Raw genomic sequence first — 15,838 nt, 5'->3', positions numbered from 1 at the left:
CAGATCAGCATCTGTATTCCAGCACCATCAATCACACTCATGGTTTAAAAAATGTAATCGAGTCATCTGTTATTTTTGTAATGTTGACTGTTGATAGACATTGCTCTGGGATCTTCTACATTCACCTGAGCGGGCACATGGCAGCTCAGTTTAATGCCTCGCTGGAAAAATGACACCTCTGACTCTGTGGCACTCTGTCAGTGCTGCATTAGACTGTGAGCCTTGGAGTGGAATCTGAACCCAGCTGGGAGTCCTAGTTTAGAATTCTTTCAAAGTTGTAACGCATTTTGTTTGGCAGTTAGAAAGGCAAATGCAATGTTAGCATTCATTTCAAGAGGGCTAGAATACAAGATCAGAGATTTACTACTGAGGCTGTAGAAGGCTCTGGTCAGACCACATTTAGAATATTGTGAGCAGTTTTAGGCCCTGTATTAAACGAAGGAGGTTCTGGCATTGGAGGGGGTCCAGAGGGGGTTTCCAAGAATGGTTCAGCAGATAAAGGACTTATCATATAAGGAGTGGTTGAAGACTCTGGATTGGTACTTGATGGAGTTTAGAAGGATGAAGGGGGAACTGACTCAAACTGAAGACTGGGAGGTCTGGATGGAGTGGACATGGAGAAGGTGTAAGAGAGACTAGGACCCTAAGGCACAACCTCAGAGCAAAGGTACAACCCTTTAAAACTGAGATGAAAAAGAATTTCTTCAACCAGAGGGTGGTTAATTTGTGGGACACATCACTGCAGAAAGCTGTGGAGGCCAAGTCACTGAGTGTTTTTAAGACAGAGGTAGATAGGTTCTTCATTAGTAAGGAAATCAAAAGTTACAGGAAAAAAGCAGGAGAATGGGGTTGAGAAACATATGAGTCATGGTGCAGCTGACTTGATGGGCTGAATGGCCTAATTCTGCTCCTATATCTATGACCTTATGGGTTCTCAGCAGGGACACTTGACAGAATATGATATGAGTCAGACTAATTGGATGTTTCTAATACAAAATAGTTGTCAGACACATATCACAAATTTCATTGATTCTCATTTCCCTGAACATGAATCACAAAATGTTAGCATGTAGGCAGAGCAATTAGTTAGGAAGGCGAATGGAATGTTGGCCTTTATTGCAGAGGGAATGGAGAACAAATTGGGTTTATTTTGTTCCAATTCTGTAGGGCCTTTGTGAAACCACATCCAGGATATTTTGTGTAAGTTTGGTCGTCTTATTTAAGAGGGGGATATATTTGCATTGGCAGCAATCCAGTAATGATTCACTTGGTTGATTCCTAGGAAGAAGGGAGTTGTCTTATTAGGAAAGGTTAAACCTATTGTCCAGGGATGTGCAGGTTAGCTGTATTGGCCATGCTAAATTGTGCAGGGATGTGCAGGTTAGCTGTATTGGCCATGCTAAATTGTGCAGGGATGTGCAGGTTAGCTGTATTGGCCATGCTAAATTGTGCAGGGATATGCAGGTTAGCTGTATTGGCCATGCTAAATTGTGCAGGGATATGCAGGTTAGCTGTATTGGCCATGCTAAATTGTGCAGGGATATGCAGGTTAGCTGTATTGGCCATGCTAAATTGTGCAGGGATATGCAGGTTAGCTGTATTGGCCGTGCTAAATACCCCAAAGTGTCCAAGTAAAATGTCTAGGTTTGGTGGATTTCCAATGGGAAACATGGGGTTACACAGATAGGGTGAGGGGGATGGTGGCCTATACTGATTGGAGTTTGGAAGAATAAGAGGGTCTCACTGAAACATATAAGATCCTGAAGGAACTTGATTGGGAAAATACTGTGAAGATGTTTCCCTTTTTATGGGAATGTTGGCTGGGGTCACCATTTCAAAATAAACTATCTTTCATTCAAAGTGGAGATCAGGATGAATTATTTTGTTGCAGACTGTGAAGCAGAATTCTAGTAAAGTTGAGGTATTGGATTTATTCAGGGTTACATTAGAGAGTTATTTGATTGACAAAGTTAGGACAGGCAGGAAGGTGGAGTTAGTCATGATCAGTTCGGTATGATTTTCTTGAATGGGAGAGCAATTCTGATGCATGACTGGCTGACTACTGTTTGATTCCTAATAATATTTTTTATTTTCCTCATCACAGCCATTTTGCCATTATTGCTTTGAAAATGCATAATTGTATTTAATCAATTGTATTTAATTTATTTATGTTTTATGTTGGGGGTGTATTTTTTAAAATGTCAGATATTGCTGTCTATTTTCAACCATTTCCTCTTCCTCCTCCTTGGGAGAGCGAAGGTGTGAACAAATCTTGTGCAATATCCTCCTCCAACAAATCACCTCATTCCCCAATCGTAATGGTCAGCATGGAGACAGCTTGAACCTATCTGATTGTGGTCTCCTGCTGCATATTTTGTGTGACTTCTTGCAAGAAAGTAGGAAGTGCGTTAATGAGGGTGGGTTGTAGGGGGAGTGGACCTGACCAGATAGTCATGGAGGAAACAGTCTTTGCGGAAGGCGGAAAGGGGAGGGGAGGGAAATATATCCCTGGCAGTGGGGTCTGTTTGGAGGTGGCGGAAATGTCGGCGGATGATTTGGTTTATGCGAAGGTTGGTAGGGTGGAAGGTGAGCACCAGGGATGTTCTGTCCTTGCTACGGTTGGAGGGGTGGGGTCTGAGGGCGGAGGTGCGGGATGTGGACGAGATGCATTGGAGGGCATCTTTAACCATGTGGGAAGGGAAATTGCAGTCTCTAAAGAAGGAGGCCATCTGGTGTGTTCTTGCGCCTCCGAGCAGAGCGCTTTAGGGAACATCTCCGGGACACCCGCACCAATCAACCACACCGCCCCGTGGCCCAACATTCCAACTCCCCCTCCCACTCTGCTGAGGACATGGAAGTCCCGGGCCTCCTTCACCGCCGCTCCCTCACCACCAGACCCCTGGAGGAAGAATGCCTCATCTTCCGCCTCGGAACACTTCAACCCCAGGGCATCAATGTGGACTTCAACAGTTTCCTCATTTCCCCTTCCCCCACCTCACCATAGTTCCAAACTTCCAGCTCAGCACTGTCCCCATGACTTGTCCTACCTGCCTATCTCCTTTTCCACCTATCCACTTCACCGTCTCCTCCCTGACCTATCACCTTCATCCCCTCCCCCTCTCACCTATTGTACTCCATTCTACTTTCTCCCCACCCCCACCCTCCTCTAGCTTATCTCTCCACGCTTCAGGTTCTCTGCCTTTATTCCTGATGAAGGGCTTTTGCCCGAAACGTCGATTTCGCTGCTCCTTGGATGCTGCCTGAACTGCTGTGCTCTTCCAGCACCACTAATCCAGAATCTGGTTTCCAGCATCTGCAGTCATTGTTTTTACCCTGTTGTTACAGAGACAAAGTTGTGAGGGAAGGAGTCACAAACTCCTATGCTTTGTCTTGTCCTTTACTTGCCCAAAGGTAAAAATTGAGATGACTTCTTGATTCCTTTTGGGAATGGGAATGGCTTTGTTAACAGACATGCTAAGCTGTACAATTTCTTTGAGAAATGTACTTTTATGCATTATTTGGTTGTTGAATATAAACATTGGACAGTGAGAGTAGTGTATCTAATATAGTTTATAGGAGGTGATGGCCCAGTGGTATTATCATTAGGCTATTAATCCAGAGACCTGGAAATGTTCTGGGGACCACGACTGAATCCTGCCATGGTAGATGGTGGAATTTAAATTCAGTAAAAATTTGGAATGAAGAGTCTAATGATGGCATGAATCTATTGTCAGTTGTCAGGAAAATCCCATCTGTTTCACCAATGCCCTGTAGAGGAGGAAACTGCCATGCTTACCCTGTCTGGCCTATATGTGATTCCAGTCCCACAGAAATGTGGTTGATTCTTAACTACTATTTGGGCTATTAGGGATGGGCAATAAATGCTGGCATAGCCAGTGACGCCCTCATCCCATGAATTAATTCTTAAAACAGATCCAAGTTTCTACAGACATTTTGAATTGATTTGTACATTGTTTATTTTTATAAAATGTCAGCTGATTCCAGAGTTTCAAAAACCATTTAATGGTCATAATCTAAACTGAACGACATCAGGGGAGATGTCACTCTGCAGAGGGTAACCTTGCTGTCTGATAGGAATTTAGGCTCTTTCGAAACTATTCCTGACTGCCAGTGATTGACCAACAATACATTTTGTTGTTATTTGCACAAGAGTTATCGATTTCTTTGGCGGAGGGTATTGATAGCTAATGTAGAAAATAGATTATTTTTCCTTTGTAAATGCAGAGAACTCTTGTGAATTATGAAGCCTTGTCCTTTTAGTGCATCTGACAGATAACTATAAATATAAAACTGTTTATGTCTCTTGGCAATAAGCAAAACTTTTTTATTGTAGCTAAAAAGATAAAAATAGAAATAAAAGTGAAGTTCTTTCTCCATTTCTTTATTTCTGTTTAATTATTCAGGATCTGTGTGCAGACCCCAAGTTTATTATTGGAGCGGCATCCCGCACAGATATCTGCCAGGGGGCACTGGGTGAGTGTCAAGAAAATTTTTTTGAAAATTTTTCGTTGGGGCATAACATGATGAATGTCCTGAGGAGGACAGAAGATGGTTATTTGGCTCTGTTGGTTTGTGTTAGAGTTTATATTTGCTGAAGTCCTGTGTGCTGTTTGTGTTAACTAATCCCTGTGATAACAAGTTCCACATCTTACTATTCTCTGGGTAAAGACATTTCTCAAAAATTGGGATTGTGATGTCTCCTGATACCCAACGCTTGCAGGGTGATCAAATCTGGGCGTGTGCATAAGTGGAGGGGGCCTGAGGTCGAATTGTGTTCTTTAGCCTGATGTTATCTTTTCCAGGATGGAGATAAAGTGGACCTAATAATGCCATCATATTTTAAGTGGAAAGATATGTAATTGCCTCTGATTTGAGCTTTAAAATTGGAAACTTCTTGCCAGCATTGAGTCATAGACTCAGAACCTCCAATTGCCATTAAAACAGATTCAACCAAAGCTAAATGGATCAAATCAGGCCTTTTTAACTTTCTGTCTTTGTTTTGGCCAGACTTCTGAGTTCCTAAAAGTAGCAGCAAACAATGTGGAGATAATGCTTACCCTTTCTGGGTTAATCATATTTCTGTAGTATTGCACCTTTATGTTCCTTTTTCTGTTTGTAAATCTCCATTTTTAATTGGTTATTTGTAAATGTACTTTGTAATTTTTAAAATTTACTTTAAAGTTTTAATGTCATTGTAATTTATTAACAATTCAAATTAGTATTTCATATTTAACATTCAATGGGATTGATTTACAGTGAATGAGTGTGGGTGAGTAAATGGTTTGTAGGTGGGAGTAGCAGATGGGTAAGGTTGGTCAGATGGTTGGCAGCTGCAGGTAAGTAAATGTGTGCAGAGTGTAGGCCATGGAGAGTTAAGTCTGGGGGAGAGTGTCAAATCTTGGAAGATGATGGGGTGGAGGGGTCAGTTATCCAGTCAGAAGGTGGGTGGGGATATTTGGTGTATTTAGGGTGGAGAGGGGATTAGTGGTAAGTCTTCAGGCAATGGTGAATCGGGCTGGGGTGGGTCAGGGCCAGCGTGGATCAGTGCCAGGGTGATGGGGTTTGGGGAATTGTCAGTTTAATGGTTACCTGGAGTTACAGTAAGTTTTAGTTCCTCTAACTTTTCCAGGGTAAATATTAAGCTAAGTCGGTTGGAACTGAGCAAATTCTTTGACACTAATTCAGATTTGGGGACATTTTTGGATATATATCTACCTCCATTGATCCACTGTGAAATAAAGAAATGTAAGGTTATATTTCCTCTTCTGTTAGCAGTACAAACATGATGGTTCACCGGATGAAGAAGTATTTTCACATCATGTTTGGTCTCCTACTAAAAAAAATCCTGTTTAAACACAAACAAAATGAAAACATTTCCATAAACTAGATTATCAATGCAATTGGAAAAATAGGGATTTGCTGCACTTTTTGTTTCATGGAAGAAATATTTCATAATGTGGCATTTATGGATGGTACATTATTGAGTTCTTCAGATAACCTGTTTTACAACCTTCATCGTATTTCCACCTGAGGCATAAACATTAAGAACAAACAACATTTTACATTTTATTTTTAATACTATTTGTTATATAGAACTCACTTTTTTTCCTTCCAAGGATTGCAAGTTATGCTCGCAACTACTGCACATAAAATATAACTTCATTTTAAACATCTGATATTGAGAGAACTAGATGAAAGACTGAGGTGAATATTGTAGAATTATGCCAAAGAGAAAGTAGTCAACAAGAACATAAATGTTGGCAAGTTATAAGATTAGCCGTGATCTGAGGAGCACTTAGACAGAATAATATTTTTGGTGTGAGCTACTTATGAAGGCTCTGAGTAGGAGCTAACAAAGGCATTTAATTCTGAGAGTTCTGGTTAAAAACTAACATTCCCTTTAGATTTTCATTGAGATTAACTGAAGATATCAGAACAATCCTGTGGAAATTCTAGTTGTTTGTGCTTCAAAGAAGCAACTTTACACAAAACGTTATTATGTTTATCCTCTCCACAGGTACTGACTGACTAGTGTATGAATTTAGCGTTTGGCGTTTTTATTCCAGAACTTTTCAGCAGATTTAGTGTAGTATTTTGCTTTTTAGGTGGTATGAGTGATTACAGTTGAGCAACACCATAATGGAATTTGGAAAAACTCATGAATTTTGGGAAAGGAAAACAGGAGTGGGCTGGAGGGTGGGGGATGAGTGTTGTGGGTTGGGGGTGTGAAGGTAGGGATAGAATTTGTTTTGTTTTGAAATACTGAGAGATAAAGCCTTAGGGTTGGAAATGACCACTGGTCATCCATGAATCATTCGCAATTTCCATTGATTAAACATCGAAAAAACTGAAACTACACACTCCACAACTTCATTCCAGTTCCCCATGCAGCAACCTGTCCCAGGTTGAACCAGATTGTCTGTGCTTCCAGACATGCTATTCAGCCCAAAAGATGAGCTCAATGTTATAACCTTTCTGCCCCATTTAGAAAGTAGTCTCCCTTTTTAGATTATCCATTCAGGTGATAGGACATCACTTATTGCCCATCCCTACTTCTCCTTTAGAAGGTGGTGATGAACTGCCTTCTTGAACTATTGCTGTCCATTTGGTGTAGGTACACCCACAGCGCTGTCTAGATTTTTGATCTAGCAACAGTGAAGAAACAGTGATATATTTCCAAGTTAAATGGGAGAGTTCAGAGGGTGGAAGGTGCCATTTGAATTACAGGGTCATTGTCCCATTTAACAAGATCCGTGTGAGGCCTCCTAACCTCCAGTCACTCATTCCCCTTCAATAGTCCTGTGACTTCAAGTTTTATCACCAACCCCTTGAGGATTTTACCAATGCCTGGTGTGCCCCCACATCTGCTCACCCAACTCCATAAAGTACAAAACTGAGCTGTCTATCAAACAGTTCGAATATCTTTTCAAGCTTACAAGTGGAGGGCTGAGTCTGAACTGTCATTCAATAAAAAAGATTGAATCACAGGGGACAGCTGACATAGTTAACTGTGAACATTGCTATTGTTTAATGCAGAAAAGATTAATTTATCCTCAGGTATCTGAATGCATTTCTATTTTCACAGTGCTGGCCAATTTAATAGTCAATCAACTTTTTAAGACAAAACCTGTATTAAAATCTATTTAACTTGTCGACCATTTTGTTATGACATAAAAAGTTGTCAAGACCTTTTGAATTTACCTGTAAAACGATTCCTGACCTCGGGCTAGGGCTCCCCCATAATACAACACTCCTGTAAAATGCCATGATATTCTGACCTGACTCCATCAAAATTTCAGAGTTGGAGGAGGAGCAAGTGAAATAACTGCCAGGGAGGCCAGGTCCCATCACCAAGTCACCCTTTATTTACCACTGCACAGTACACTGACAGTGGCTGGCTAGCCTGATTGGAGTCAGTCCTCAATTTAAGAGATTCTAATTGCCTGGTTTTTTTTTTATTTTCGTACAGTTTACTAAAGTCAACAGTGAACAAGAAACAACAATTCACAATAAACAGCAACTTACAGGGGAAAGGGGCAATAAAGCCAAACCCCAAACCATAATCGTACAACCAATTCACAAGTAAATGTGGATGAAACGCAATTCCTACTTCAACTTACCAAAGGTGAAACAGTCCAGTTAACTGAATAACGAAACCGTGCACATTACACAGATACTCCTGGTAAACCCGCAAACAGCTTGCCCCTCCCACTTTCTGGCCACTCAAAGGTAGCCCGCCTCAGCCCTCCTTCCTGCTCCCTATCCACCCCTTCTGGTTCCTGGCTTGACTGACAGGCCTGCCCGTCCCGATATCACCCAGGACAATGGATCTTGGGACAGCCCACATGCCTTCCGGCCCTGGGCCACCCTTACACATATTCCAGCCCTTGGTCCGCTCCCTTCTCGGGGTGATAGTGTTCAGGACGGCATACCCACCCTCCGCCTCTTGGGGTGGCAGCTTTCAGGATGACCTACGAATCTACCGGCTCAAAGTAAGGCCTGCCAGACCCAGGGATACACAAGACACAGTGCAGCTGATAAAACCAACGACCAAAAAGCTGAGTCCATTACCAAAACTAAGTCCATGCCCAACGGCAGAGTCCATGCCTGAAGACCGAGTCCACTCCAGAAGGCAGCAAATATACACCTCACAGCACACACACAGTGGCCTGGTCCATCCACAGAGGCCCAGGCCCACTCATAGTGGTACTGTCCATTTGTAAAGGAGCACTCACAGGGGCTAAGTCCAAACACAAAATGGTGAAAACACATGCAAAAGTAAAGTGCACTAAAAACCGTTGTGCAAGGCCACAAAATCAGCATAGTCCTTGCTCAAAAACAAAAAGAGTAACACACAGGCTGCAACCAGCCAGTGAAACAACAAAACAGCAGTTCCCTAGTGAGAACTGAAATACAACAATAACACACTGACAGTGTGGTCAGCCAGCTCAGAAACCAGTCCTGAAAAAGGAATAACTGTAACAAACTGGCTGTGTGATCAACCTTCCCACGACAATGGCTGGTCGGACCATATCCTGAAGAACAGTTTGGCCATTTAGCCGAAGCTTGGCTTTAATGTGGGGTTCTGCTGTGGGTTGGCCTAAGGTCCCTCTACTCAGGACATTCTGTGTGTGAGGCTCTGTGACTGCCTATACTCCAGTGATGTTTCCCTAGCTCAGTTGAACAAGTGAGGGTGTCCACTTCCACTGGGATGCCCTGTAGGCCCCATGCTCCATTTGCCACAGTTTCTCATGGCAAAGCCAGTTGTCGTACCTGTTTGAGATCCAGTTGGGTTTCAGCTAGTTGGTGCTTCTGCATAGTTACATCATTAATCCCACATACCAAATGGTCTCTCAGCATCTCATTTGGTTAACCCAAATTCACATGCCTCTGCCAGTCATCCTAATTTCATCAAAAATCCCAATATGGATTTCTCTAACAGCCAAATAAGACCGATCGCATCTCTGGATTAGAGGATGTTTGGGGTCGTAATATTCCTTAACCAACTCTGTCAACTCTTGGAAGGTTTTAGTGTATGCTGCCTCTGGGAAAGTTAAGCCCCTTGTAACTGAAAATGCCACAGGTCCACACACAGTCAGAAGTACTACTTGTTGCTTTTCATCTGTCCCAATATCAAATGCCTAGAAAACATTTGCATTCTTTCCACATACTCGGCCCAGTCTTTGACAACAAGATCAAATGAGGTGAAAGTGAGGACTGCAGACGCTGGAGAATCAGAGTCAAGATTAAAGTGTTGCTGGAAAAGCTCAGCAGGTCAGGCAGCATCCGGATCAAATGAGTCAAGCTTCCCAAATAGAGGTATGGTGCCGGAAATGCTTATCCCAACTCCAAGGTGACAGTTGCTAGCGAATGTTCTTCAAGCACAATGTTTCTCCCGTCACCACTGAAATAACTGCCCAGAGAGGCTGGGTCCCATAATTAAGTCATCCTTTATTTACTAGTGCATAGTACATTGGGTATGGTTGGTCAGCCAGCTTGAAGTCAGTCCTTGACTGAGGAGGTACTAATCTCCTGGTTATTTATTTTATTCCATCAGGAAAAACACCCATGTGCCTAGGGAGCTAGTGACAAGCAAAGCCCTGACAGGAGAAATGCTCACATGAAACATAAAGTGAAGGGGAGGGTAAGGACTAAACCAAAATGGTATTGGAGGGGGAAATAAAGCACTCCAAGCCCCGTGGTGCCCACCTCTCCCTGAAGACCCCAAGAGTTTTGGTGGACACCAAATGCTCCTATTTCAAGGACACCCAGGCTTGAAGGTAGCCGCGGAAGAGTACCTTGCAGTCGACAGAAATGACTCCCTCCACGGTCCGCTGACTGGACCTGTTTATAGCTAGTCTGGCCACGCCCAGGAGCAGACCCACGAGGAGATCCTTTGACCTGCTCTACCCCCCTCTGTACCGAGTGCCCAAAGATCAGAAGCGTGGGGCAGAAGTGCAACCAAAAACATTAAAGATGATCTTTAAGAAAACTAAAAAAGGGAGTGCAGGTGCCCACACCCCGTATATGCATGGTCCACAGAATCCACAGCACCGCAGAACAAGCAGCTAGGCTGGGAATCCGTGAACCACCGCAATCTGCGGTTGCAGGGGACTGCTGCGTGCAACACCCTCCACCCCAGATCCCCGAGAGAAAGGGGGAGGACTCCCATGTAGAGAGCTCTCCACTGGGAGTTCCCACCATCCGGTGGTAAATGGGCATGTCAAGGTGTATCCGGGTGGTGGATGAAAGAGAAGAGGTGGATCGTGTGCAGCAATAGTCTGTACTGGGCAACCTCCTGATTATATTATATTATTATTTTTTTTTACCCCCACACTACCGCCTAACTGTGGTAGTGCTTTTTTTTTTTTTCGCCAGCACCCATGGTGTGTGTGTGTGCAGCTGTGAAACACAGTGAAAGACACAAAGTGTACAAATCTTTATTCAATTTCCACCACCAGGAAAAATAGGAAAACACCCGAGTGGCCAGTGACAAGCAGTGCCCTTCACATCAAAGAGGGCAATGCTGTGTGATCAAACAGTGAAGGGGAGGGCAGGGATTAAATCAAAATAGCGTTGGAGGGGGAAATGATGCACTCCACTCCCTGCGGCACCCACCTCTCCCTGAACAACGCCAGGGTGTTGGTGGACACTGCGTGCTCCTTCTCCAAGGACACCCGGGCCCTAACGTTACCGCGGAAGCGGGGCAGGCAGTTGGCCCTAACGACCCCCTCCACGGCCCGCTGCCTGGACCTGTTTATGGCCAGTTTGGCCAGGCCCAGGAGCAGACCCACGAGGAGGTCTTCAGACTTGCCCTCCCTCCTCCGCACCGGGTGCCCGAAGATCAGGAGCGTGGGACTGAAGAGCAACCAAAAACAGAGGAGAAGGTTTTTCAGAAAATCAAAGAGGGAGTGCAAATGCCCACACCCAATATACACATGGTCCACGGACTCCACAGCACCACAGAACAAGCAGTTGGGCTGGGAGTCCGTGAACCACCGCAATCTGCGGTTGCAGGGGACTGCTGCATGCAGCACCCTCCACCCCAGATCCCCGAGAGAAAGGGGGAGGACTCCCATGTAGAGAGCTCTCCACTGGGAGTTCCCACCATTTGGTGGTAAATGGGCATGTCAAGGTGTATCCGGGTGGTGGATGAAAGAGAAGAGGTGGATCGTGTGCAGCAATAGATTAGATTAGATTAGACTTACAGTGTGGAAACAGGCCCTTCGGCCCAACAAGTCCACACCGACCCGCCGAAGCGCAACCCACCCATACCCCTACATTTACCCCTTACCTAACACTACGGGCAATTTAACATGGCCAATTCACCTGAGCTGCACATCTTTGGACTGTGGGAGGAAACCGGAGCACCCGGAGGAAACCCACGCTGACACGGGGAGAATGTGCAAACTCCACACAGTCTGTACGGGGCAACCTCCTGATTATATTATTGGTCAGCCAAGGCTTTCCTGATTGGCCCAGGTTAACAACCCCAATCAAAATGAAACCAACCTGGTCTAATCACTACAGGGGGTATTGTCTAAAATGCCCAACTGTTCAAAGGAGCAGGCAAGATTGGTGGTGCTGTGTGTGGAGTGGCATCTCCACATCTAAGCAGTGCTGCTGAGAAGTGATGGAAATGGAAGCAGGTATTGCCTTTGTCAGGTGAGCCATGCAAATTTGGTCTCATGAATCTCAAAGAGTTCTATGGTATTACATAGGAGATGAATCTCCATTGGAAACGTAACCCTGCTAAAACAAAATGGTCTTGCGAAGAGGGTATATAGATGGAATGTGAATCCTATGTGGTACCAGCTGTTGATATTTATATCTGAATAAAACAGAATTGAATTATTGTTATCCAACTGCATAAACATGATGGAACAGGGTTTTTGGAGCTGTGTTTGCAAGAACTCAACTTGGATGACAATTTTACATATCTCCACTGTTCATTTCTAAAGATCACTTCGACTTATTTTAATATTTTGCCTTTTGTAGAACCAAGCTTGCTTTTTGACTGTTGTTAGAGACTCTACCCCAGTTGGTAACAGTAGCATGCATTGCATGTTCTAATAGCCTGTGAGCAGGAACAGAATGTCTTATTGCTACTCTGTTCATTTGTCTCATACTAATTCTGTCTATTCTGTACCACTCCCAACACCACACACTCCCCATTATTGACTCACTAAGCAGTGGAAACATTTCTTCTTAAGTCATTAAACTTGAAGCTAACAATATTTACAGCAAAGTTTTGATCTGTTTGGGAAATGGGCTGAGCTGAAAGATAATAGGCAGGTCTGTCCTTGGCAAGACCTGACTAGTCTGGAGAAGTTACGGTAGAGGGACCTCAACTGTTCATAGTATTCACTAATGAAAGGTGATCGGAAGGAAATCTAAACTGCACATTGATGCAATGCAAGCAATTTAACTAGAAAAATTAAATTAGAGATACTTAGAGATTAAAGTAATGGGCGAAACTGTGCTGGATGGATTTCAATATAATTAATGTGAAGTCATCCATGTTGAATTTAAAAAGAATGGAACAGACTAGTGAATGGTACTAAAATATAAATTGGGACATAATGGTTTGTCACTGGAATGGTAATTAGATTAGATTACTTACAGTGTGGAAACAGGCCCTTCGGCCCAACAAGTCCACACCGACCCGCCGAAGCGCAACCCACCCATACCCCTACATTTACCCCTTACCTAACACTACGGGCAATTTAGCATGGCCAATTCACCTGACCCGCACATCTTTGGACTGTGGGAGGAAACCGGAGCACCCGGAGGAAACCCACGCAGACACGGGGAGAACGTGCAAACTCCACACAGTCAGTCGCCTGAATCGGGAATTGAACCCGGGTCTCAGGCACTGTGAGGCACCAGTGCTAACCACTGTGCCACTGTGCCGCCCTTTAACCTGCAGACCAAAACTCTTGCTAAAACTCTTGACCATTGGTTTAAATCGAACCATGACAGATGGTGAAATTTTACTTCAACTGATAATTCTGAAACTGAAAGCCAGTCCATTACCATCTGCTTCACTAATGCCCTTTAAGGAAGGGAAATCTGCTGATCTTACTTGGTATGTCTTATATATGAGTCCAGTCCCAAAATGATGTGGTTGGCTCTTAACTGTCCTCTGAAGTGGCCTAGTTACCCACTCATTTGTATCAAGCTGCTACAAGAACTGATAGTAGAAATGAAACCAATAGAAACAATAATGGCACACACACTGCACCAGGGAGCCTGCAGAGCCCCTCTTAGTAACATGCATGTGCTTATGTCAAAATTAAAAATCACACAGCACCAGTTTAGACTCCAACAGGTTTATTTGGAAGTACATGCTTTCAGAGCACTGCTCCTTAATCAGGTAACCAGTGGGGCAGGATCCCAGGACACTGAATTTATAGTAAAAGATCAAAGTGTCATGCAATTGATGCGATGCATTGAACAAACCGAGATTTCCATTAAGTCTTTAATCATTTAGAAATGGTTGCAGGTTTCGATTCATTAGTATGTAAATCCTAAAACTACTTTCAAGTTTCCCGAGATAATATAAGGCTCTTAAAAAAAAAAGTGATGTCTTGGCTCAGACAATGCATTAAGGGTATGAGGTTAGAGTCTGTCTGTATTCCAACCTTGAGTCAGACTGATTCTCTTTCCAAAATGGGCATTTATAAAATGTCACATGGACTGACTGCCTACAGATTGTGTGCTTTTTGAACAAAATAGTTTGTAAGAGTGTGATTATGTGTAAGTGTGTGTGTGTGTGTGTGCTTAGTGTAGTGAGGTCACCTGAGATGTGCAGTGAACTCAAGATCCCAGTTGAGGCCATCCTCATGGTTACTGAACTTAGCTATCAGCCTCTGCCCAGAGACACTGCATTGATGCGTATCCTGAAGTCTGCCTTGGAGGACAGTCACCTGAAGATCTGAGGCTGAATGTCCTGAACTACCAAAGGGCATCCTTGCTTGCAGCATATGAGACAACGTTGGCTGAGTCACATGAGTGCCTGCCACGCACGTGGTGGGTGGTGTCCCCACAAGACCAAGCAAATGTGTGACAATGGATGAATGGACACCCCACAACAATTGCCAGACAAGAGTGTTCCCTCCCAATTGGGGAACACTTCAGCAGTTTTACGTTCAGCCTCAGATTTTCGGGTGACTGTCCTCCAAGGCGGACTTCAGGATATGCAACAACGCAGAGTTGCTGAGCAGAGGCTGATAGCCAAGTTCAATACCCATGGTGATGGCCTCAACCAGCATTTTCGGTTCATGTCATACTACAGGTGACCCCGCTACACTATACACACTCTTACACACAATCAAACTCTTACACACTCATGCAGACCCTCACACACGCTCCCTCTCACAGGCATATACTCCATCACATTCGCAAACACATGCACACACTCCCCACACTCCTATACACATACACATGCACACACGCATGCCTATGGGGTGAATTTGTATTTGCAGACACATTTTATTTTGATCAAAAAGCACACTATCTGTAGTCCATGTGACATTTTCTAAATTCCTCCTTTGGAAACAGAACCATCTGACTCAAGGTTGGAATACAGACAGACTCTAACCTCACACCCTTAAAGCATTGTTGAGCTGAGCTGTCACCTTTTTAAAATCCTTAAGTTATCTCGGGAATGTGACTTGTAAGAACTTCGGTGATTTACATATTAATGAATTGAAACCTGCAAATCGTTCTAAGTGATTAAAACTTAACAGAAATTGGGTTTGTTCAATGTATTGCATCAGTTGTATGACATTTTGATCTTTTACTATAAATTTTGTGTCCTTGGATCTTGCCTCGCTACTTATCTGATTACGGAACAGCGCTCCGAAAACTTGTACTTTCAAATAAACCTGTTGGACTATAACCTGGTGTTGTGTGATTTTTAGCTTTGTCCAACACGGTCCAACACCAGTATCTTCACATGATGTGCCAAAATTGACAGAGCTGTGCCAGGGACTAGTTAGGTGACAGCATAATATAGTCATTCGCAAAGAGTTGTTCCTTACAGATAATGTCTTGACCTCAAAATCCCTGGGTGGGATCAGAGGTGGCAACACAGTCAGGAGAGGTTTGTCCTGAGATATGTCAATATTGCTCCAGAACCCGATGTAGTCAGATGATATCAGGTCAAACATGAGCAAGTAAACTATCTGCTGATTAGCATCTTCTCCCACTCTCAGCTGATGAATTTGCTGTCCTCCATGTTGAACGCCACTTGGAGGTTGCAGCAAGAGTAACAAGGGCACAGAATAATCTGACTGGGGATCTTCAATGTCTG

The 15,838-nt window shown here is 43.7% G+C and overlaps 1 protein-coding gene across 1 annotated transcript in view; it reads left to right on the top strand.

The window, feature by feature from the left end:
- The window catches only part of LOC132819701 (calpain-2 catalytic subunit-like), a 72,807-nt gene that overhangs the window by 1,190 nt on the left and 55,779 nt on the right, over positions 1-15,838 (top strand). Inside the window, exon 2 of the mRNA XM_060831364.1 lies at positions 4,425-4,494. Coding sequence (XP_060687347.1) covers positions 4,425-4,494 — 70 coding nt within the window. The remainder of the gene's footprint in view (positions 1-4,424; positions 4,495-15,838) is intronic.

The sequence above is a fragment of the Hemiscyllium ocellatum genome, chromosome 10 (genome assembly GCF_020745735.1).
Source record: "Hemiscyllium ocellatum isolate sHemOce1 chromosome 10, sHemOce1.pat.X.cur, whole genome shotgun sequence".
Taxonomy (NCBI): Eukaryota; Metazoa; Chordata; class Chondrichthyes; order Orectolobiformes; family Hemiscylliidae; genus Hemiscyllium; species Hemiscyllium ocellatum.
Note: the sequence above shows the minus strand (reverse complement) of the source record. Positions and strands in the feature narration are given on the sequence as shown.